This window comes from Piliocolobus tephrosceles, chromosome 10, assembly GCF_002776525.5.
Source record: "Piliocolobus tephrosceles isolate RC106 chromosome 10, ASM277652v3, whole genome shotgun sequence".
NCBI classification, from domain to species: Eukaryota; Metazoa; Chordata; class Mammalia; order Primates; family Cercopithecidae; genus Piliocolobus; species Piliocolobus tephrosceles.
In genome coordinates, this window is record NC_045443.1 from 61,433,780 (window position 1) to 61,457,267 (window position 23,488).

At 42.0% G+C, this 23,488-nt stretch overlaps 1 protein-coding gene and 1 non-coding gene across 3 annotated transcripts in view; both read right to left on the reverse strand.

The window, feature by feature from the left end:
- Positions 1-23,488, reverse strand: part of C10H12orf56 (chromosome 10 C12orf56 homolog) — a 114,523-nt gene that overhangs the window by 75,952 nt on the left and 15,083 nt on the right. For both annotated transcript variants that reach the window (XM_023225140.2, XM_023225139.2), the window contains exon 2: positions 4,125-4,287. In XM_023225140.2, the coding sequence (XP_023080908.1) occupies positions 4,125-4,287 (163 nt within the window). The remainder of the gene's footprint in view (positions 1-4,124; positions 4,288-23,488) is intronic.
- LOC111551280 lies at positions 6,935-7,038 on the reverse strand. The gene has a single exon (XR_002734310.1). It is a non-coding gene; the product is annotated as a small nucleolar RNA U13 (small nucleolar RNA).

The window sequence follows — 23,488 nt, forward strand, 5'->3', positions numbered from 1 at the left end:
AAATGAATTAGCAAGAAAAAAAAATCCTATCAAAAAGTGGGCTAAGGACATGAATAAGCAGTTCTCAAAAGAAGATATACAAATGGCCAAAAACATACGAAAAAAAGCTCAACATCACTAATGATCAGGGGAATGCAAAGCAAAACTACAATGCAATACCACTTCACTTCTGCAAGAATGACCATAATCAAAAAATCAAAAAACCAAAAAACAATAGATGCTGGTGTGGATGCGGTGATCAGGGAATACTTTTACACTGCTGGTGGGAATGTAAACTAGTACAGCCACTATGGAAAACAGTGTGGAGATTCCTTAAAGAACTAAAAATAGAACTACCATTTGATCCAGCAATCCCACTACTGGGCATCTACCCAGTGGAATAAAAGTCTTTATACAAAAAAGATACTTGCACATGCATGTTTATAGTGGTACAATTCACAATTACAAAATTGTGGAACCAATCCAAATGCCCATCAATCGATGAGTGAATAAAGAAACTGTGGCATATATATGTGTGTGTGTGTGTATGTGTGTATATATATATATATATATATATATATATATATATATATATATATATATATATATATGATGGAATACTATTCAGTCATAAAAAGGAGTGAATTAACGGCATTCACGGTGACCTGGATGACACTGGAGACTATTATTCTAAGTGAAGTAACTCAGGAATGGAAAAGCAAACATTTTGCATTCTCACTGATTTGTGGTAGCTAACCTATGAGGACACAAAAGCATAAGAATGATACAATAGGCTGGGAACTGTTGCTCACGCCTGTAATCCTGTCACTCTGGGAGGCCAAGGCAGGCATATCACAAGGTCAGGAGTTCGAGACCAGCCTGGCCAACATGGTGAAACCCTGTCTCTACTAAAAATACAAAAATTACCCAGGCATGGTGGTGGGTGCCTGTAATCTCAGCTACTCGGGAGGCTGAGGCAGGATAATTGCTTGAACCCAGGAAGTGGAGGTTGCAGTGAGCCAAGATCACGCCATTGCACTCCACCCTGAGTAACAGAGCAGGACTCCATCTCAAAAAAAAAAAAAAAGCATGATATAGTGGACTTTGGGAACTTGAGGGGAAGGGTAGGAGGGAGGTGAGGAATAAAAGACTACAAATAGGATGCAATGTATACTGCTTGGGTGATGGGTGCACCAAAATCTCACAAATTACCACTGAAGAACTTACTTATGTAACCAAATATGACCAATAAAGAACTTACTCGTGTAAGCAAATATGATCTGTACCCCAATAACCTACGGAAAAAATAAAGAAAAATGAAATTCAAGTTTGAGTACATCATTGCATTAGTTTGATAGGGCTGCATTGCATTAGTTTGATAGGGTAACAACATACCACAGAGTGGCTAAAAAAAATCCATTTTCTTTGCAATAGGATGCAACTGGAGAAACTGGTTGTTTTACCAAGGCTTTGACTGGAAGGGTATGCTTCCCTTTAAGGAGTCAAGCTTGACTTGCAGAACTGATAAAAGCCTCTTGGGAAAACTGGCCTGATAGGTTGTCTATACAGTCCCCACACCGGGTTGCTAATTTGTGGTGAGTAAAGAATGTCACTTTCTAACAGATCCAGGACCCCATGCTCTTGGGACCTCAAGAGGAGAGGCATTTACCCAACTTTCAGGTATTTGAGCGTACTAGCCCCTGGCAGGGCTCAGCTTTAGAAAGTCTTATCTGAGATTCCTTGTGGAACAGAGTTTCATCAAAGCCAGTCTAAAAGGCCTATGTAAAAATAATTATCTTTGCTGCACTTTATGCAAATAATCAGGTCAAATATAAGACTAAAGTCTATTTTGCAAAAAACTCAGTCCTATCATGATTTGTTTTTAGCAAAAATGAGGACTGGGGAGAAAGAAATTATATTTCAAAACTTAAATATTTGTCATTAAATTCTAGACTTTTTAGATTAGCTGTTTTTAAGTTTTTGCCTACATTTTAGACTAACCCTGTTTATTCCTGTGAACCAATCAGCAATCTCTGGCTGTAGCTCATAAGGAACAAAAGGGGATGGGTAATGTAAAAATCTGGATCACTATTCAAGTTCTGAGAAACTATCCTACACATCCTGCCATTTGGGAAAATAAGACCAAGGGAGTTAACCAAAGCCAAGCCCCATGCACTCAAATCTTAGCAAGAATAAATATAGCCACCACTTATCTGGGCATATCACAGACATCCTTTTCTCTCCCTTGTTAGAGGAGGACTCAATTCCACCTTCGCATTTGGCTTATAATAATGAGTCTATGCAACCCCCTCCCCCGCAGACACATTTTTGTCCCAAACCCAATTCTAAGCTTTGGGTCAAAGCCCCAGGAAAGAAAGCTGGATCTGAAGGATCCAGGTGCAGGCAATAACAGAAGTTAAAAGGCACAGCACAGGTAAGCATGACTGATTCTTGCCAATTAAGCCAAGCTTCCCAATTCATGAAAAAAGGTCATGCTGATATCCATGGCATAAATGAAGTCTAAGGAACTCAATGGCTACTGACAGCAGGGGAGATAGGGCGTACATGAGTAAGAGTATATATTCCCAGCCCCTAGGCCCCCCGGTTAACATTAGTGAAAGCTGCTTTGATACCCATGGATGGCACCCTGATGTGGTCCCTGAGACTCAGGGATATAAAGATGGAAGAAAGAAAGAGGGATGCCTCACTTCTCATGTATACTGGGTATTCACTAGGAAGAGATGGGAATGTGGGATGCCTCACTCCCCTCTTTCTATTAATAGAGGAGTAGCCATTCATCTTCAAGCTGTACCCCTTTCAAATGCATCCTGAACCCCCTGGGGAAAAAAAGTCATTTTTTTTTCCTCTTTCCTCCTCTGTCCTCTCTTCACAGATAGGTATTGTATCTTGGTACTACGGGATACTCCCTTTGGATACATCCTCCAAACTGGAAAAAGTTACTTTCCCAAACCTTAAACTGGTTGACTTAAGATTGGGCTCAGGGGAAGGGAACCCAGAAGCCCAACATGCCAGCAAAAGAGTAAAAGTTTTTTTTTTTTTTTTTTTTTTTTTTTTTTTTTTTTTTTTTTTTTTTGTACCACTCAGGCTTTTGGTGCAAATTAGTAAAAGGTCTCAGGATCTTTGAGCTGTCCTTACCCACCATCCTTATTTCATTTTGATACTCGTTTTCTAATAAGCCAGTTTATGTCTTCTCACTTTCAGGCCGTTAAACTCCAAATAGTTAAGCAACCAGAGCACCAGAGGATGGCCCCTTCTACAGGGAACCCTGAGATAGGCCTCTGAGGGAGATCTGACTGCCATTTTCCCAAAACAGCGCCCCCGTCAGCTGGAAGCAGTTAAGATCATTCCTCGTTCTTATCCTTATTCTAATGGCAGCTAGATGTACATTTTTTTTTTTTTTTTTTTTTTTTTTTGAGACGGAGTCTTGCTCTGTCGCTCGGGCTGGAGTGCAGTGGCGCGATCTCGGCTCACGGCAAGCTCCGCCTCTCGGGTTCAGGGCATTCTCCTGCCTCAGCCTCCCGCGTAGCTGGGACTACAGGCGCCCGCCACCACGCCTGGCTAATTTTTTGCATTTTTAGTAGAGACGGGGTTTCACCCTGTTAGCCAGGATGGTCTGGATGTCCTGATCTCGTGATCCGCCCGCCTGGGCCTCCCAAAGTTCTGGGATTACAGGCGTGAGCCACAGCGCCGGGCCTTAGATGTACTTCTTTCGACTGGGGAATGATAGATGCAGGAGGAAGATAAGGAAACCTTCCCAGGGCCTTGTCTGGGCGAGTCCACATGTGCGCTGGGAGAGTAGGGTTGGAACCACCAGGAATTCAAGCCTTGTGCGGGTGGATGAGCCTGGTCTCTTCGGCTCTTGTGTGTGGCCGACTGATATTCAATCTGTGAGGTGAGAGCCAGTTGGCCAGACCCCTTTTTTCCACTGAGAGCTTTCTTTTAATAAATCCCACTCTCTTACATCTTTCAATGTGTCCCCATGCCTAATTTTCCTGGCTGTGTGATAAGAACCTGGATTTTACCTGAACGAAGGAGCAAAATATCCTGCATCAATTTTAAGAAATATATTACATACTTTTTTTTTTTTTTTGCCTTGGATCCAGACACAGACTGGAAGTACCTACCTTTCTCGTTGTTAGCTTTAGTATGATGAAATGGAAATAGGAATTTCCTGACACCGTTTGACTTTTTACACTCTTTTTTCAAAACAGTTGAAGAATAGATGATACGAATGTGTTGGCTGATTTCTCTATCTGGTGAGCTCAAAAATTCTGGGTAATCATCAATCTGGAAAAAAAAAAATTCACCTAATTGAAGACAAATACAACTGCTTACCTATGTTGGTATAATAAATCCCCCAAAACCAAGGGCAAGTTTTTTTGTTTCTACATATATGTGTGTGTGTGTGTGTGTGTGTGTGTGTATTTATATACTTTTTTTTTTCCCACAACGGGAGTCTCACCCTGACACCCAGGTTGGAGTGCAGTGGTGCGATCTCAACTCATTGCAACCTCCACCTCCTGGGTTCAAGTGATTCTCCTGCCTCAGCCTCCTGAGTAGCTGGGATTACAGACATGAGCCACCACACCCAGCTAATTTTTGTATTTTTAGTAGAGACAGGGTTTCACCATGTTGGCCAGGCTGGTCTCGAACTCCTGACCACAAGTGATCACCCACCTCAGCCTCTCAAAGTGCTGGGATTACAGGCATGAGCCATGGCACCCGGCCCAAAGACAAGTTTAAACTGCGTTCTTTTTTTTTCCCCCTTCATTTTCTCCACTGGGACATCTTCCTTTTCTTCTTGTTAGGTTTCCCAATTATTTTTCTATTTTTTTTTAGTTCTTACTAAAAATGTGCTCAGCAACAGAACCCAAGAAACTATTTACACTATAGAATTGCTACATAAACACTAACAGTGTTTTGTTACAGTATTTGTTAAAATACATCCCTCTCCGCTTCCATTTTATTTTATTTTTTGTTGTTGAGACAGAGTCTCTCTCTGTCACCCAGGATGGAGTGCAATGGCACAATCTCTGCTCACTACAACCTCCACCTCCTGGGTTCAAGCAATTCTCTTGCCTCAGTCTCCTGAGTAACTAGGATTACAGGCACCTGCCATCACACCCAGCTAATTTTTATATTTTTGTAGAGATGGGGCTTCACCATGTGGGACAGGCTGGTCTTGAACTCCTGACCTAAGGTGATCCGCCTGCCTCAGCCTCCCAAAGTGCTGGGATTATAGGCACGAGCCTCCGTGCCTGGTCCACTTCCATTTTAAAAATAATTTTTTCATAAAGGTCTCAAAAATGTATAATTAATTGATTTTACACTAAGATTTTTCTCTGCAGGAGACAATGTCCATTTATAAGTAACAGTCCACAGATTCTACGAAGCAAACATCTAGGTTTGAACTACTGGAAATGTGCTTCTCTCCAACGTGCTCTGTTCTCTATTCTGGATAAAAACGGGAAAAGTTCTCAATAAATAGATAGGACCTTTAGATCTTCTCTGTAACAGCCTACTTCACTATGACAAGCAGCAATAGCATTTGATTGAAAAGCTAAAAGTGAGACAGGCACAATGGTGCCCACCTGTGGTCTCAGCTACTCTGGAGGCTGAGGCAGGGGAATCACTGGAGCTCAGGAGTTGAGGCTGTAGTGTACTATGATCTCTGCAGTGAACTTGCCTGTGACCACTGTAACCCTCCCTGGGCAACATAGAAAGATCCCATCTCTTTTTCTTTTTTTATTTTGAGATGGAGTCTTCTCTTGTCGCCCATGCTGGAGTACAATCACACAATCTCGGCTCACTGCAACCTTCACCTCCCAGGTACAAGCAATTCTTCTGCCTCAGCCTCCAGAGTATCTGGGATTACAAGCACGTGCCACCACATCTGGCTAATTTTTTGTATTTTTTTCATAGAGACAGGGTTTCACCATGTTGACCAAGCTGGTCTCGAACTCCTGACCTCAGGTGATCCATCTGCCTCGGCCTCCCAAAGTGCTGTAATCCCACAGCTTTGGGAGGCCAAGGCCGGTGTATCCCCTGAAGTTAGGAGTTTGAGACCAGCCTAACCAACATGGTGAAACCCTGTCTCTACTAAAATGCAAAAATTAGCCGGTGTGGTGGTGCATGCCTGTAGTCACAGCTATTTGGGAGGCTGAGGCAGGAGAATTGCTTGAACCCTGGAAGTGGAGGTTGCAGTGAGCTGAGATTGCACCACTGCACTCCAGCCTGGGCAACAGAGTGAGACTCCATCTCAAAAAAAAAAAAAAAAAAAAAAACCTGGGGCTCAGGCAGAATTCCTGTGTAGGCTTTTTGTGAGTACCTAGAATTTAGATAAGAATGTTTACTGTCATCATGCAGTTTCATTTTTCTTTTCACAAATCTAAGAAAGAAATATCAAGTAATACAATTTATAAAATCTAAATCAAAGTAATTGAAGATAGGAAGATGAATTAATAAAAAGCTATTAGTATCTACTCAAATTCAATTTTTTAAAATTATTTTCAAATATGTAGAGTAATTCAAACCAGTTAATGAATCTGTACCTGAAATCACCACTCAACTTTCTCTGATTTAAGCTAAACAATTTTAATTCCATTAGTCTTATTTATTTTTATGATTTGAACAGTAGTTTAATTTTTTTGAAACAGGATCTCAAAAAATTAGAAAAAAATGTGAATTTGTGCTCAATATAATGAAATCATTATTCTGATAAGTTTTTACTTCAACTTTATGTTTTATGATATCTCAGATTAAAGGTAATTTCCAAGATCCTTAGGTAACTTAAAGCCTTGGGCAGATATTAAATTGAGGTAATAGATAATCATCAGACACCAAAATAATTCCTAAGTAAGAAAGAATACTGAAACATTGGCTACTTGAGCATTATTTTAAGTGTATATACATGTGGTTTTGTTTTTTCTTCTCATGCCAGATGGGTAATGTGCCCACATCATAACAAGCTTTGCGGGTGGTACTTCTCACACATGAGTGTGAAAACCCAATCACCATGCTTATGAACTTCAAAAGGATAAAAAATACATACACTTGCCTGGACATGGTGGCTCACACCTGCAATCCCAGCACTTTGGGTAGCCGAGCTGGGTGGATCACAAGGTCAGGAGTTTGAGACCAGCCTGGCCAATGTGGTGAAACCCCATCTCCACTAAAGATACAAAAAATTAGCCTGGTGTGGTGGCGTGCACCTGTAATCCCAGCTACTCAGGAGGCTGAGGCAGGAGAATCGCTTGAACCCGGGAGGTGGAGGTTGCAGTGAGCTGAGATCATGCCATTGCACTCCAGCTTGGGCAACAGGGTGAGACTCTATCTCAAAAAAAAAAAAAAAAAAAAAAAAAAAAATTAAAAAAAATAATACATTTAAGCTTATTTTTATATTTTACAGAGAGGTTATATATTTTGGTCATGTTTAATCAATGTGCTCATTTACAAAGTTTCCATGCTTGTGAAAGAGGTTCTTCTTAGAAACAAATGCTTGTTCCTTAGTGCTGAAAAGAACGAGTGCTCAGATAAAGAATTTTCTCAGCAAGGCGACTGTTACTTCCATAGAAGGGTGCAACTGGTGGATGGAGCAATGGCCAGAGCACACCTGAACAAGGGAGGGGAAGGGGTTCTTATTCCTGACGCAAGTAGATCCTACTCCTGTGTCATTCGCCTGTTGGATAGGGTTGGACTGCACAGTCTAAGCTAATTCCGATTGGCTATTTTAAAGACAGCAGGGGTACGAGTCAGAGTGGTGGGATGAGTAGTTTGGCAGGAAGGATGGTTACAGAACAGGTAACTCAGGATGTGTCAAGACAGAGCAGGTGACGAGGGGAACAGATGTGAACTACTGATTAGAATTAGCGGGAAAGTTGTTTACTGAAACTAGAGGGAAGGGGGCGAAGACAACCAAGAAGTTAAACTTTAAAATGGAGAACAGAGAATAAGAGAGCTGAACATACCGACATACTGATTCTTTGAAGAGAAGCTTGGAGTTCATGATATCTAACATTCTTTTCAGGCATGTTGCTTTCTATGCCTATTATTAAATATTTTATTGTCACTTTGATTAACTAGGTAACCAGGCGTTGTTTCTCAGGCACCCATGATTCTCTCTTAACAAAAAGCCAAAATCCCCTTTAATAAACACTTGATTTTTGCCTTCCCCAAATAAGATTCTAATTATAAGAAAGAAATATATTAAAATCTCAGGATATATTTTACACCTAAAACATCTTTGAGATTTATCAGCGGGCTCCTAAAAAAAAGCACAAAAACGTGGTCTTTCAACTTCTGAGAAGAGGAGGCTGGAAATAATTTGGTCTACTTACTACTGTTTCATGGGAAGAAGTGTCAAGTCCGAAGAGATGTTCAGTGTTCCTTAGCTTAAATTTGTGTAGGTAAGTTCTTAAGTAAGTTGTAATAACATAAATATTTCAGAAATTTTTTATGGGAGATTTGTTGATGCTTTTATTGCCTATGTATCAGTCTTAGGGGTGCTTTGCTTTATTATATTAGACAACTGAAATACGTGTTATCAATCAAATTTTTTTTTCTTTTTTCCTTTTTTTTTTTTTTTTTTTTTTTTGAGGCAGGGTTGAGCTCTGTAGCCGAGGCTGGAGTGCAGTTATACAATCTCAGGTCACTGCAACCTCTGCCTCCCAGGCTCAAGCGATCCTCCCACCTTAGCTTCCTGAGTAGCTGAGACTACAGGCACATGCCACCAGGCTGGGCTAAATTATTTTACTTTTTCTGTAGAGACGAGATCTCGGGCCAGGCGAGGTGGCTCGTGCCTGTAATCCCAATAGTTTCAGGGCTGAGGCAGGTGGATCATTTGAGATCAGGCGTTTGAGACCACCCTGGCCAACATAGTGAGACCCCCATCTCTACTAAAAATGCAAAAATTAGCCAGGCTTAGTGGCACGCACCTGTGATCCCAGCTACTCAGGAGGCTGAGGCAGGAGAATTGCTTGAACCTGGAGACAGAGACTGCCGTGAGCTGAGATTGTGCCACTGCACTCCAGCCTGGGTGAGAGAGGGAGACTCCATCTCAAAAAAAAAAGAAAAAAGAAAAGAAAGCCACTTCTATATACCCTACAAGGCCTCCATCACTGTAAGGTGATATGTGATTACACTGATAGTTGTCACACAAACAAGTGAACATATTTGCGTATGTAAAAGGAGGGATGATGACAGATGTGATAAAAAGAAACTATGAATAGTGGTAGTACCAAAAGATTATGTACCAAAAGTACTGTGATTTCTCATTTCCCCCTTTCTCTCTTATTGGTCGATTTAGAAATCATAATCTCGGCTGGGTGCAGTGGCTCACGCCTGTAATCCCAACACTTTGGGAGGCTGAGGCAGGCAGATCACTAGGTCAGGAGTTCGAGACCAGTCTGGCCAACATGGTGAAACCTCATCTATACTAAAAATACAAAAATTAGCCAGGTGTGGTGGCATGTACGTGTAATCCCAGCTACTCAGGAGACTGAGGCAGGAGAATCGCTGTAACCCGGAAGGCAGAGATTGCAGTGAGCTGAGATCGTGCCACTACAATCCAGCCTGGGCGACACAGTGAGACTCTGTCTCAAAAGTAAGAATAATAATCTCAGCCAGGCATGGTGGCGCAAGCCTATAATTGCAGCACTTTGGGAGGCTGAGGCTGGCGAATCACTTGAGGTCAGGAGCTCAAGACCAGCCTGGCCAACGTGGTTAAACTCCATCTTTACTAAAAATACAAAAATTAGCCAGATGTGGTGGTGCACGCCTGTAATCCCAGCTACTTGGGAGGCTGAGGCAGGAGAATCACTTGAACCCAGGACGGGGAGGATGCAGTGAGCCGAGATCACACCACTGCCTGGGCGACAAAGTGAGACTCCGTTTCCAAATAATAACAGTAATCTCAGTTGCAAAACTTATGGTCACAAAATCGTAAGACAGAACAAAACTCTAACAGAAACATTTAATTCAACTTGGACTTGAGGAAAGAGGGCAAAGTGTTAGAGAAAGGAGGGTGGTTTCTTCTTTTCCTTATTTGCTTATGATGGAGTTCAGGACATACTACCCCAAAATAGGGCACTTCGCCAGACTGATTATTTTAAGCTGAAGGAACTTGAGGAATGACATGTACAGGAAGCACTTTTTGACCTTGATCTGAAGCAGGTCATAAAATCTAGGAATAATTTTCTAACCTTCTTTTGATGCAGGTCATAGAGCCCTCATGCGAAAGGTGCCCTCCCTGTATCCCGAGGAAAGGATAAAGTATCTGAACAAACAGGCCTAACATTCTCCAATTTGTTACACTGAGATCATACTTTTTCTTTGTCCTATTATATTTCTCCGTGACTTTCCTTTCTTCATCAAACCAAGCATAAAGACATCAGGTTTAATCACTTCTTCAGATCTTCATTTCCTTACGAAGGCTCTCATGTCACATAAAACTGAAATAAATGTGTATGTTTTTCGTCGTTAATCTATCCTTTGTTACAAGGGCCCCAAGCTAATGAACCTAAGATGGGTAGAAGGAAAAGATTTATTTCCTCCTTTATACTTTTAAAAATTAAAAAAAAATTTCAAAAATAAAAATCTCTGTTTAAAAAAATGTCTCTTTGTAAAGATCACAGCATGTTTGTGAAGCCAGAGAGGACCACTCAGGAGCTAAGCAAGTCTAATTGACACATCTACTGGGGGGTAAAGAGTTTTCTGAAAGCTTTTCCACTGTGAACACTGAACAGGGCAGGAAAGCTTAATCCAAAGAACATGCTCTCAGTGCCTGAAGAAAGAAAAGAAGCTCTTTTTTTTTTTTTAAGGCGGAGTTTCGTCCTGTCACCCAGGCTAGAGTACGGTGGTGTGATCTTTGCTCACTGCAACCTCCTCTTCCCGGGTTCAAGCAATTCTTCCTGCCTCAGCCTCCTGAGTAGCTGTGATTACAAGCACCCATCAATATGTCTGGCTAATTTTTGTAGTTTTATAGAGACAGAGTTTCACCATGTTGGCCAGGCTGGTCTCGGACTCCTGACCTTAAGTGATCCACCCGCCTCGCCCTCCCAAAGTGCTGGGATTACAGGAGTGAGCCACTGCGCCCAGTGAAAAGAAGCTCTTAAGAGGGACAAAGCTGAATTCAATCCCTTGCTAGCAATTTAGTTTAGACATGGTATAATTTTAAAGAAACATTTTTTTGCGTTTACATCAGAGATATTTTTACAAAATTCAAAAACTGGCCAGGCGCAGTGGCTCATGCCTGTAATCCCGGCACTTTGGGAGGCTGAGGCCAGCGATTGCATGAGGCCAGGAGTTCAAGACCAGCCTGGCCAAATGGCAAAACCCCGTCTCCAATAAAAATACAAAAATTAGCTGGGCGTGGTGGCAGGCGCCTGTAATTCCAGCTACTTGGGAGGCTGAGGCAGGAGAATCGCTTGAACCCAGGAGACAGAGGTTGCAGTGAGCCGAGATCACGCCATTGCACTCCAGCCGGGTGACAGAGCAAGACTCCATCTCAAAAAATAAAAAAGAAAATTCAAAAACGAAACCTTCCATTTAACCCCAAAATGTGAAAAAATATAGATAATAGGTAGGTAGGTAGATAGATAGACAGATGATAGATAGACAGACAGACAGATAGATAGGAAAGATATTGTAAAGATCCTATAAAATAATTTTAAAATTTTCTAACTGTCCTAAAATAAGCTCTAAGTATGGTGAGTAAAATTCTATTTTGAATGGCTATTCAGCTTATTTAGGTTGAAAATAAGTTAAGATTTTTTATGTTTCATATAACATCAGATTTGTTTTTAGGACTGTTTATGAAAGTTGAAAGAACTGCCTTTATCCAGACCCTTTTTAGCACATGCAATAATATCTAAGTAATATACACCTGAAAATAATTTTAAAAGTCCAAATCAGGACATATACTTTTTTTTTTTCCCATAAGAATTGCCAACAAAAAACCTTTGGTATAACAATGAAATCATGTTATTTATATACATTTGATAAATCAACTCTTTTAAGTATAATTGCATAAAATTATTATTGGGCCAGGTGTGGTGTCACACCTGTAATCCTAGCATTTAGGGAGGCCAAGGTGGGCAGATTACTTGAAGTCGGGAGTTTGAGACCAGCCTGGCCAATGTGGTGAAACTGGTCTCTACTAAAAACATAAAAATGAGCTGGGTGTGGTGGTGCGCACCTGTAATCCCATCTAGTCAGAAGGCTGAGGCAGGAGAATCGCTTGAACCAGGGAGGCAGTGGTTGCAGTGAGCTGAGATTCACACCACTGCACTCCAGCCTGGGAGACAAAGAATCCATCTCAGAAAAAGAAAAAAAAAATTACATTGGCCCAGCACTGTACTTGTATGCCACACCAATATAAACGGTAATGTTAGAGGTAATTGAGTCAGAGCAACTCCATCTTGAATAGGGGCTGCGTAAAATGAGGCTGAGACCTGCTGGGCCACATTCCCAGGAGGTTAAGGCGTTCTATAATAAGTCACAGGATGAGACAGGAGCGCAGCACAAGATATAGGTCATAAAGACCTTGCTGATAAAACAGGTAGCAGTAAAGAAGTCAGCTAAAACCCACCAAAACCAAGATGGTGATGAGAGTGACCTCTGGTCGTCCTTACTGCTACACTCCCACCAGTGCCATGACACTTTACAAATGCCATGCCAACCTCAGGAAGTTACCCTATATAGTCTTGAAAAGGGGGGCATGAAAAATTCACCTTTTGTTTAGCATATAATCAAGAAATAACCATAAGAATGGGCAACTAGCAGCCTTTGGGGCTGCTCTGCCTATGGAGTAGCCATTCTCTTCTTCCTTTACTTGTTTTTTTTTTTTTTTTTTTTTTTGAGATGGAGTTTCGCTCTTGTTGTTGCCCCGGCTGGAGTGCAATGGTACAATCTCGGCTCACTGCAACCTCCTCCTCCCAGGTTCAAGCGATTCTCCTGCCTCAGCCTCCCGAGTATCTGGGATTACAGGCATGTGCCACCATGCCCAGCTAATTTTGTATTTTTAGTAGAGATGGGGTGTCTCCATGTTGGTCAGGCTGGTCTCAAACTCTCGACCCCAGGTCATCTGCCCACCTCAGCCTCCCAAAGTGCTGGGATTACAGGCATGAGCCACCTTGCCCAGCCTATTCCTTTACTTTCTTAACAAACTTGCTTTCACTTTATGGACTCACCTCGAATTCTTTCTTGCACGACACCCAAGAACCCTCTCTTGGGGTCTGGATTGGGACCCCTTTCCAGTAACAGCAACTAGCTGTCTTTTCTCCTTAGAAACTGGGGCTGGGGAAGTTGGAATTAGTTGCAAATGGTCTCCTAAGTTCTCACTCCCTGTCATAAACTATAACATTTTGTAATATTTGACCTAAAACTTGCTTTGGAAGGTGCTGTTACCAGAAAGGGGTCTTGATACAGAACCCAAGAGAGGGTTCATGGATCAGGCACAAGAAAGAATTCAGGGTGAGTCCACACTGCAAAGTGAAAGCAACTTTGCACTCCAGCCTGGGCGACAGAGCGAGACTCTGTCTCAAAAAAAAAAAAAGAAAGAAAGAAAGAAAGAAAAAAAAAAGAAAAAGAAAGTAAAGCAATAAGAATGGCTACTCCACAGGTTACTCCATTAAAAAATAGCCAAATTTTGTGGTTATTTATGGATTATATGCTAAACAGAGGGTGGATTATTCATGAGTTTTCTGGAAAAGGGTGGGAAATTCCTGGAACTAATGGTTTCTCCCCTTTTTAGACTATATAGGATAGCTTCCTGAGGTTGCCACAGCATTTGTAAACTGTCATGGCACTGGTGGAGTGTAGCAGTGAGGAAGACCAGAGGTCAGCTCATCGCCATCTTGGTTTTGGTGGGTTTAGGCTGACTTCTTTACTGTAACCTGTTTTATCAGCAAGATCTTTATGACCTGTGTCTTGTGCTGACCTCCTGTCTCATCCTGTGACTTAGAATGCCTTACCTCCTGGGAATGTGGCCCAGTAGGTTGTAGTCTCATATTACGCAGCCCCTATTCAAGATGGAATTGTTCTGGCTTAGACACCTCTGACAGTGCTGAATGTATAACCCTCAAGTGGTTTGGAACCAAGTGATGCACCAATTACTATTCTCAAAGTAAAATCTGGGCACTGAGAAAACTCTAAAACAACCATGTTACCTGCTGAAGGAAAATGAACATGCTGGCTCCCTAGCGAGGTGCACCTTCTCTCAATCTGTGAGGCTAAAAGGACAGGTAAGTGTGAAGGAAAGTGTTAACTCAGTTGTTTAACCCCCCTATGTTCCAAAGAAAGGCTTGAATCAGCACTGGCCTTTGACCCACGGCGGGGAGATCATCTCAAACCCTTGGGATATTCTGCTCCATAAAAGTGTTTTGGGGCGCATGCTTGGGGCCCCTTCGAGAGGAGGAGGAAGAGGGGAAATGGTTGCCAGAGGAGAGTTTCTCGAAGTGTATTCTTTGGAACCAGCACCTACTATGTTCTCAATGCCATGCCACCTGGAGATGATCATGGGAATAGCCAGAGTAGTCATGTACAAATCTTTTTGCAGAAAAAGGTGCTTGAATGTATGCCTAAATGTTCGAGTTTAGCACGAGGCCACCGTTGGAACACTGATGAGAGATCATGATGCGGTCATCCTTTTGGATCTTTTTAATAATGTATGACCCTTCACCTTTAATCCCCTGACCTGCATTACCTTGGTAACCGTTTCATTCTTTAATTTCATTTTTCACTTTTGGTATAAAAGCTGTAACATTTCATCTATCAAAGTGTAACACGATGATTTCCTCAAATAGATAATTCCTTTGAGCGATAAATTTGTAAAATACCGTCTTCATTTGCTGTGTTAAAATTTATTTTTTTTGTTTGTTTGTTTGTTTTTGTTTTTTTTAAAGAATGTTGGGCCGGGCACGGTGGCTCACGCCTGTAATCACAAAACGGGAGGCCGATATGGGCAGATCACTTGAACCCAGGAGTTCCAGACCAGCCTGGGCAACATAGGGAAACCCTATGTCTACTAAAAATACAAAAATTAGCCAGGTGTGATGGTGTGTGCCTGTAGTCCCAGTTACTTGCGGGAGGTCGAGGTTGCAGGGCGCCGAGATTGAGCTACTGCACTCCAGCCCGGGCAATGAGAGGGAGACCCTGCCTCAAAAAAACAAAACAAACAAAAATTTCTTAAATTAAAAAAAAAAAAATTTAAAGTGTTTTTGCATGTCCGAAACCTTGGACCATACTGTACCAGTTGGACCAGATAAGTTTATCCTGACAATGTGATTTATTGTAAACACCTGTTTTTGCTCAAGGGTAGGGAGCAGTGAAGAGGCATTGGGGGTGCTGGCGTCTGAGTAACTGAAGTCACTCACTCATGTAGGCCTTGCATGCCTATGGGACTAATGGAACATCAAGGCTAAGGTGAGCTTCCCTGGTTGGCAACACTTTGTACATGTTGTCGCACATTGCTGGGAGAAGCAAGCAGGTCTATGCTGCTCCACTGAAAAAGAACACTGGCAATTTGTACCCAGTTTCTCTTAGATTTCATCCCATGCATCTTTTCCCTTTACTAACTTTAATATGTATCCTTTCGCTGTAATAAATGTAAGCTGAATATAAAAGCGTTTCTGAATCCTGTGAGTCCTTTCAGTGAATCATCAAGCAGGATGGCAGACTTGGGAGCCCCTACACAGTGGGATAACTATACCCAGGCATGAGCCATTGGCTGCCTAGCCCACTCTCACTCTGCCTCCTTTGGGCACTGCATGGCTTTGTCCTACCCCAGGCTAGAAGTCAGAGAGAGATCAGCCCACTGCCCCATCCTTCCTCTTTAAAGGATTCATAAAAATTCTCATCCTTGTGGCCAGATTCTCTCCAGCATGAAGATGGGGAAAGGAAAAAAAAAAATGAAATTTTGAAACAATGTCACATAGAATATAAGAACTAACATTCGTTGAACACTCATTACGTGATCCTTTAAGTGCTTTATAGGTATATCATTTAATCTCCAGACAACTTCGTCAGCTGTTAAAACTATTCCTTTTTTTTTTTTTTTTTTTTTTTTTTGAGATGGAGTTTCGCTCTTGTTGCCCCGGCGGGAGTGTAGTGGCATGATCTCGGCTCACTGCAACCTCTGCCTTCCGGTTTCAAGCGATTCTCCTGCTTCAGCCTCCCAAGTAACTGGGACTACAGGTGCCCGCCACCAAGCTCGGCTAATTTTTTTGTATTAGTAGAGACGGAGTTTCACTATGTTGGCCAGGCTGCTCTCGAACTCCTGACCTCGTGATCTGCCCTCCTCAGCCTCCCAAAGTACTGGGATTACAGGCATGAACCACCGCACCCGGCCACTATTCCCATCTTATAAGGGAAGACAAGGAACCTAAGGCTCAGAGAACTAAGTTACTTGCCCAAATTGCCACTGCTAATGAGTGGCAGACCAGAGATTCAAAATGAAGCCTATGCTCTCAACTTACACAAACTGACACACAAAATATAAAACAGCAGGGCATGTGGCTCATGACTGTAATATCAGCACTTTGGGAGGCCCAGGTATACATAATATATTCTATTATATATTATAATATATATACAGATAAAAAGAAACTAAAATACTAGGGGTCTAAAAATAAAATTGCTTCCATTATGAGATAGGACAATGTTACAATAAAGTAAATTTTTGTATTCTCACTATGAGACAATGTTTAAGGAGAGATACTTTTTTTTTTTTTTTTTTTTTTGAGACAGAGTCTTGCTCTGTTGCCCAGGCTAGAGTGCAGTGGCATGATCTTGGCTCACTGCAACCTCTGCCTCCTGGGTTCAAGAGATTCTCTTGCCTCTCTCAGCCTCCTGAGTAGCTGAGATTACAGGCACCCACCACAGCATCCAGCTAATTTTTGTATTTAGTAGAGATAGGATTTCACCATGTTGGCCAGGCTGGTCTTGAACTCTTGACCTCAAGCAATCCACCTGCCGCAGCCTCCCAAAGTGCTGGGATTACAGGTGTGAGCCACCGTGCCAGGCACTCTTTTTTTATCCTTTTTTTCCGAAATGGAGTTTTGCTCTGTCACCCAGGCTGGAGTGCAGTGGCACAATCTCAGCTCACTGCAACCTCCACCTCCCGGGTTCAAGTGATTCTCCTGCCTCAGCTTCCCGAGTAGCTGGGATTACAGCTGCATGCCACCACGCCCAGCTAATTTTTATATTTTTAGTAGAGAAGGGGTTTCACCATGTTGGCCACGCTGGTCTCAAACTCCTGACCTCAGTTGATCCACCTGCCTCAGCCTCCCAAAGTTCTGGGATTAGAGGTGTGAGCCACCGCACCCGGCCTTGTTTTTTTGAGACCAGGTCTTGCTCTTTTGTTCAGGCTGGGGTGCAGTAGCATAGTCATGGCTACTGCAGCCTCAGCCTGCTCGACTCAAGTGATGCTCCCACCTCAGCATCCCAAAGTGCTGGAATTACAGGTGTGAGCCACCATGCCCAGCCTAAGGAGAGATACTGTACAACATAAACATGATTACTGTAACAAATGTCACAAAACCCTCACAAATTCCGGATTTCCTAATTACTGAATTGACCCATTTTGCTTGTGTGGTGGCAACTGTCTTCATTTCTCATGCATTCTCATGAATCGTCCACCTATGGAATATCTTATCAAAGGCCTGACATCAAAGAGAGATTGAAACATGAAAGAGAACCTCAGACTATGAAAGCCTAAAAAATGAATTTAACACAAAATAATGTACACGGGTCAGGATTAAAATCACTTAGAAATCAGAATTCTGAGTGAACCATATTAAAGTGTTCTGAAGGAAAGCCATCAGGCAGACAGCAATCTCATTACCAGAAATACATTATTCTAATTAAATTCTTATGGGCCAATTCATTCTTTTGTGCCCTATTATTAAGTACATTATCACCAAACTGGGTAATCACAGTCGACATCTTGACAAAAATTTGGAATGGTTGGGAAAACTATAAACTAGTAGTCAGGAAATCTGATTTATAGTGTGGCTTCCACTACTAACTAGCAGTGTGACTTCAGTTAAGTCACTTAACCTCTTTTGACATTGATTTCCTCGTGTGTAAAACGAAAAATATGGAATAGGTTTGAGATCTCTTCTACTTTGTGAAAGCTACTGGCACTAGCAAACCTACAAGAAATACTAACTAAACAGAGTCCTTCAGGCTGAAATAAAAGAACTTAGGGAGTAACTTGAATGCAAATCAAGAAATCTCTTAAAAATAACTACATAGGGTTCAGCATCATGGTTCATGCCTGTGATCCCAGCACTTTGGGAAGCTGAGGAAGGAGGATCACTTGAGGCCAAGAAGTCAAAACCAACCTGGGCACCATAGTGAAATCCCATCTCTCTACAAAAAAACAAAACTACATAGGTTTAAAAAAAAAATGACTACATAGTTAAAAATAAAAGACAGTTAAATGATTTTTTTTTTCTTTAGACGGAATTTCATTCTGTTGCCCAGGCTGGAGTGCAGTGGTACAATCTCGGCTCACTGCAACCTCTGCCTCCCAGGTTCAAGTGATTCTCCTGCCTCAGCCTCCCAAATAGCTGGGATTACAGGCATGTGCCACCACGCCCGGCTAATTTTTGTATTTTTAGTACAGACAGGGTTTCACCATATTGGCTGGGCTGGTCTTGAACTCCTCACTACAAGCGATCTGCCAGCCTCAGCCTCCCAAAGAGCTAGGATTACAGGTGTGAGCCATGGTGCCTGACCTTAAAATGAATTTTTTGTTTGTAACTCTTTTTATCGCCTATCTAATTAAAAGACCACTGCCTAAAGCAGTACTTATACATCTGTGTTGATGGGAACACAATGTATAATATGTAATCTGTATGACAGTAATAGCACAAAGGAGGGGGAGAGAACAGAGCTATATGGAAGCAAAATTTTTATACACTATTAAAATCAAGCTGATAGGCCGGATGTGGTGGCTCACGCCTGTAATCCCAGCACTTTGGGAGGCCAAGGCAGGTGGATCACTGGAGGTCAGGAGTTCAACACCAGCCTGGCCAACATGGTGAAACCCTATCTCTACTAAAAACACAAAAAAATTAGCTGCGCATGGTGATGCATGCCTGTAATCCCAGCTACTTGGGAGGCTGAGGCAGGGGAACTGCTTGAACCCAGGAGGTGGAGGTTGCAGTGAGCTGAGATCATGCCACTGTACTCCAGCCTGGGAGGCAGGGCAAGACTCTGTCTCAAAAAAAAAAAAAAAAAAAAAAAATCAAGCTGATAATAATCCAAACTAAACTGTTACAAAATAAGATGATGGCCAGGCATGGTGGCTGAAATTACACCTGTAATTTCAGCTCTTTGGGAGGCAGAGGCAAGTGGATCACTTGAGGTCAGGAGTTCCAGACCAGCCTGGCCAACATAGCAAAACCGTCTCTCCACAAAAAATACAAAAATTAGTCAGGTGCGGTGGCGGGCGCCTGTAATCCCAGCTACTTGGGAGGCTGAGACTGGAGAATTGCTTGAACCCAGGAGGCAGAGGTTGCAATGAGCCGAGATTATGCTACTGTACTCCACCCTGGGTGACAGAGTGAGACTCTGCCCCTACCAAAAAAAAAAAAAAAAAAAAGATAGGCCAGGTGTGGTGACTCATGCCTATAATCTCAGCACTTTCGGAGGCCGAGGCAGGAGGATCATTTGAGGTCAGGAGTTCGAGACCAGCCTGACCAACAGAGCAAAACCACATCTCTACCAAAAATACAAATATTAGCTGGGTGTGGTGCCATGTGCCCGTAGTCCCAGCTACTTGGGAGGCTGAGGCATGAGAATCGCTTGAGCCCAGGAGGCAGAGGTTGCAGTGAGCTGAAATTGCGCTACTGCATTCCAGCCTGGGCAACAGACCATGTCTCAAAAAAAATAAATAAATAAATAAATAAAAAGATGCTAATTGCACCAATTTTAAAATTGGAACTAGAAGGAAAGGCTTTGAATAACTGAAACAATCTTGAGAAAGAAGAACAATGCTGAAGGCATCACATTTCCTGATTTCAAAATATATTATAAAGCTCTAGTAATTAAAACTGTAAGGTACTAATGTGAAAACAGACATAGAGACCATTGGAAGAGAATAGAGAGCCCAGGGCCAGGCATGGCAGCTGACACCTATAATTCCAACTACTTGGGAAGATTGCTTGAGCCCAAGAGTTCAAGGCTGCAGTGAGCTACCATTGTACCACTACACTCCACAATGGGCCACAGAGTGCGACTCCATCTCTGAAAAACAAAAACAAAAGAATAGAAAGCCCAGAAAGAAATCCACACATATATGGTTAACTGATCTTCCACATGAATGCCAAAAATACACAACAAGGATATGCTGGAAAAACTGGATATCAGCCAGACATGGTGACTCATGCCTGTAATCCCAGCATTTTGGAAGACCAAGGTGGGCAGATCACTTGAGGTCAGGAGTTCAAGACAGCCTGGCTAACACAGCAAAACCATCTCTACCAAAAAAATTACAAAAAAAACATTACCCGGGAGTGGTGGCACGCACGTGTAATCCCAGCTACTGAGGTGTGACAATCACTTGAACCCAAGAGGCAGAGATTGCAGTGAGCTGGCTGTATGCCAGCCTGGGTGACAGAGTGAGACCCTGTCTCAAAAAAACAAAACCAAAAACACTGGATGTCCACAAGCAAAAGAATGAAATCAGAATATCTTATACTATAAAAAAATCAACTCAAAATGGATTAAAGACTTAAATGTTAAGAATTGAAATTGTAAAACTCCTATAATCCAGGGGGTGGCCAGGCATGGTGGTTCATACCTGTAATCCCAGCACTTCGGAGGCCAAGGCAGGTGGATCATCTGAGGTCAGGAATTTGAGAGCAGCCTGGCTAACATGGTGAAACCTGGCTCTAAGAAAAATACAAAAATTAGCTGGGCATGGTGGTGCACGCCTATAGTCCCAGCTACTTGTGAGGCTGAGGCAGGAGGACTGCTTGAACCCAGGAGGTAGAGGTTGCAGTGAGCCAAAATCATGCCATTGCACTCCAGCCTGGGTGACAGAGTGAGACTCTGTCTCAAATAAAAATAAGAAGAAGAAGAAGAAGAAAATACAGGGGGAAAGTGTCATGATATTGGCCTTGGCAATGATTTCTGTTTTCTTTTTGTTTTTGTTTCTGTTTTGCTTGCACCACCACACCCGGCTAATTTTTGTATTTTAGTAGAGACAGGGCTTCACTATGGTGGCCAGGCTGGTCTTGAACTACTGCCCTCAAGTGATCCTCCCGCCTCAGTCTCCATAAGTCCTAGGATTACAGGCGTCAGCCACTGCGCCTGACCTCTTACATAGTACTTCCTATGTTCAAACTCTGTTCTAAGCATTTTTTGTACATTTACTCATTTGGTCTTCATACCTACCCTAGAAGATAGAGATTATATGTTATAGTTGAGGAAACTGAGGCATGGAGGAAGTTAAGGGATTTGCCCAAGGGTTCATAAAACCCAAGGGTTCATTTGTAAGCAAGTATTGAGAACATGCTATTAAACGATGATTTTTACCTTTGTTCAAAAAAAAAAAAAAAACCCTAAGAGTTTAATCGTATAAATTGATTTGTAGTTTAACAAAACAATTCATTTTTTGATCATTTAAATTTGAAAGTATTCCATGGCAATATTTTATTGCAAACTATGTCTGACTACCTTTTATTTTAACCTAAATCTTAAGCTATAGGAAATGGTTTGAATTTAATGATCTTGAGGCTTTTAGTAATTTTTTTAGGTTTTGCTTTTCTTTTCCTTGAGACAGAGTCTTGCTCTGTTGTCCAGGCTGGAGTGCAATAGTGATCTTGGCTCACTGCAACCACTGCTTCCAGGTTCAAGTGATTCTCCTACCTCAGCTTCCTGAGTAGCTGGGATTACAGGCACGTGCCACCATGTCCAGCTAATTTTTGTATTTTTAGTAAGATAGAGTTTCACCACGTTGGCCAGGCTGTTCTCAAACTCTTGACCTTAGGTGATTAGCCCACCTCGGCCTCCCAAAGTGCTGGGATTACAGGCATGAGCCACCATGCCCGGCCTGGCTCTACTAAGTCCCTATTTGAGTTTAGATATATTGTAGAAACCTGATCAAGCACGTGCTTTTCCCTCCTTTTGGAACACACTAGCCATTTTTCTCTGCCTAGAAACTTCTAATCATTCTCTAAGACTAAGCTTTTTACTTCCTTGATGAAACTGTACCTGTGTCATGCCCTCGACAGAGTATGTCACTCTGTCTTCTGGTTTCCTACAATATTCTGCATATTATATCTGTTTTCACATTTCATTATCATTATCTGCTTATAACTGTTTTCCTTCTTCCTCATTTGCTTGCCTCCTTCCCTAAGTTATGAGTTACTCAAAAACAGGACCGTTTTTTTATTCACTTTTATGTTTTTGGTCACTGTTAATTCAAAACATTGGTGGAATACTCCATATGAAATCTAATATTGAGGCGAAAAGACTGCTCGAGCCCAGGAGTTTGAGACCAGCCTGGGCAATATGGTGAAACTCTGTCTCTACAAAAAATATGAAAAAGTAGCTGGGCGTGGTGGCGTGTACTTGTAGTCCTTGCGCAGGCTGAGGTGGGAGGATCGCTTGAGCCCGGGAGGCAGAGGTTGCAGTGAACTGAGATTGTACCACTGCACTCTAGTGTGGGCAACAGAGCAAGACCCTGTCTTAAAAAAAAAAGAAAGAAAACAAAATAGAATATCCATGTAATGGAAGTGCACAATGTAGAGAAAAGTTTGGAGATCAACTGGGCCACAGTTTTGAAATCAGTGTAAGCAAGACTTAGCAAGTGCTAAATTGTGAGACATCTTTCAGCTTCCATGGTCCTTTCAGGACCCAACTTCTCTGCACAGCACATTCTAACTCTCCAGTCTCCATTAAAGGAAGGAAAGCAAGTAATAAATTATTTGTTGTAATTTAACGAGTTACCTGTTCTGAGAGCATTTCAAAGAACCTAAAAGAAGACCAATGGTAAACCCAAAGGATTGAATCTACTGACAAATTTTTTTAGGGAGCTAAAATTTATTTATATTTTTTTAATCTTCTTGTTCATATTCTCTCACGAAAATCTACTAACACAGTGGCCAGTATATGAAAACATTCTGAGTAGCTTTTCCCCACATCAAACCGCATTAGCAATTACCTTCACATTGTACATCAGCTTAGTCCTAAGTAGAAACTATTTTTCCATTTGGAAGTTGGCAAAGCCTCTCATTGTCATAATTAAAAACCTCATTGCCATCTCCACCAGGTGGTCTTTTTTTCCATTATATTCTACCTGGGCTTTAGTGTACCAATCCCTAAGGAAGTCTGGGTAGAGGAGCTATTTTTAGACTCTATGAATATTGCTGGCATGAATGATCCGTCCACAAATTCCCAAAAGAATGACCAGTTTTGAGAAATAGGCAGTGCCTCATCATAATAGTGAAAAGTATTTCAGTGTTAGGCTTGAAAAATC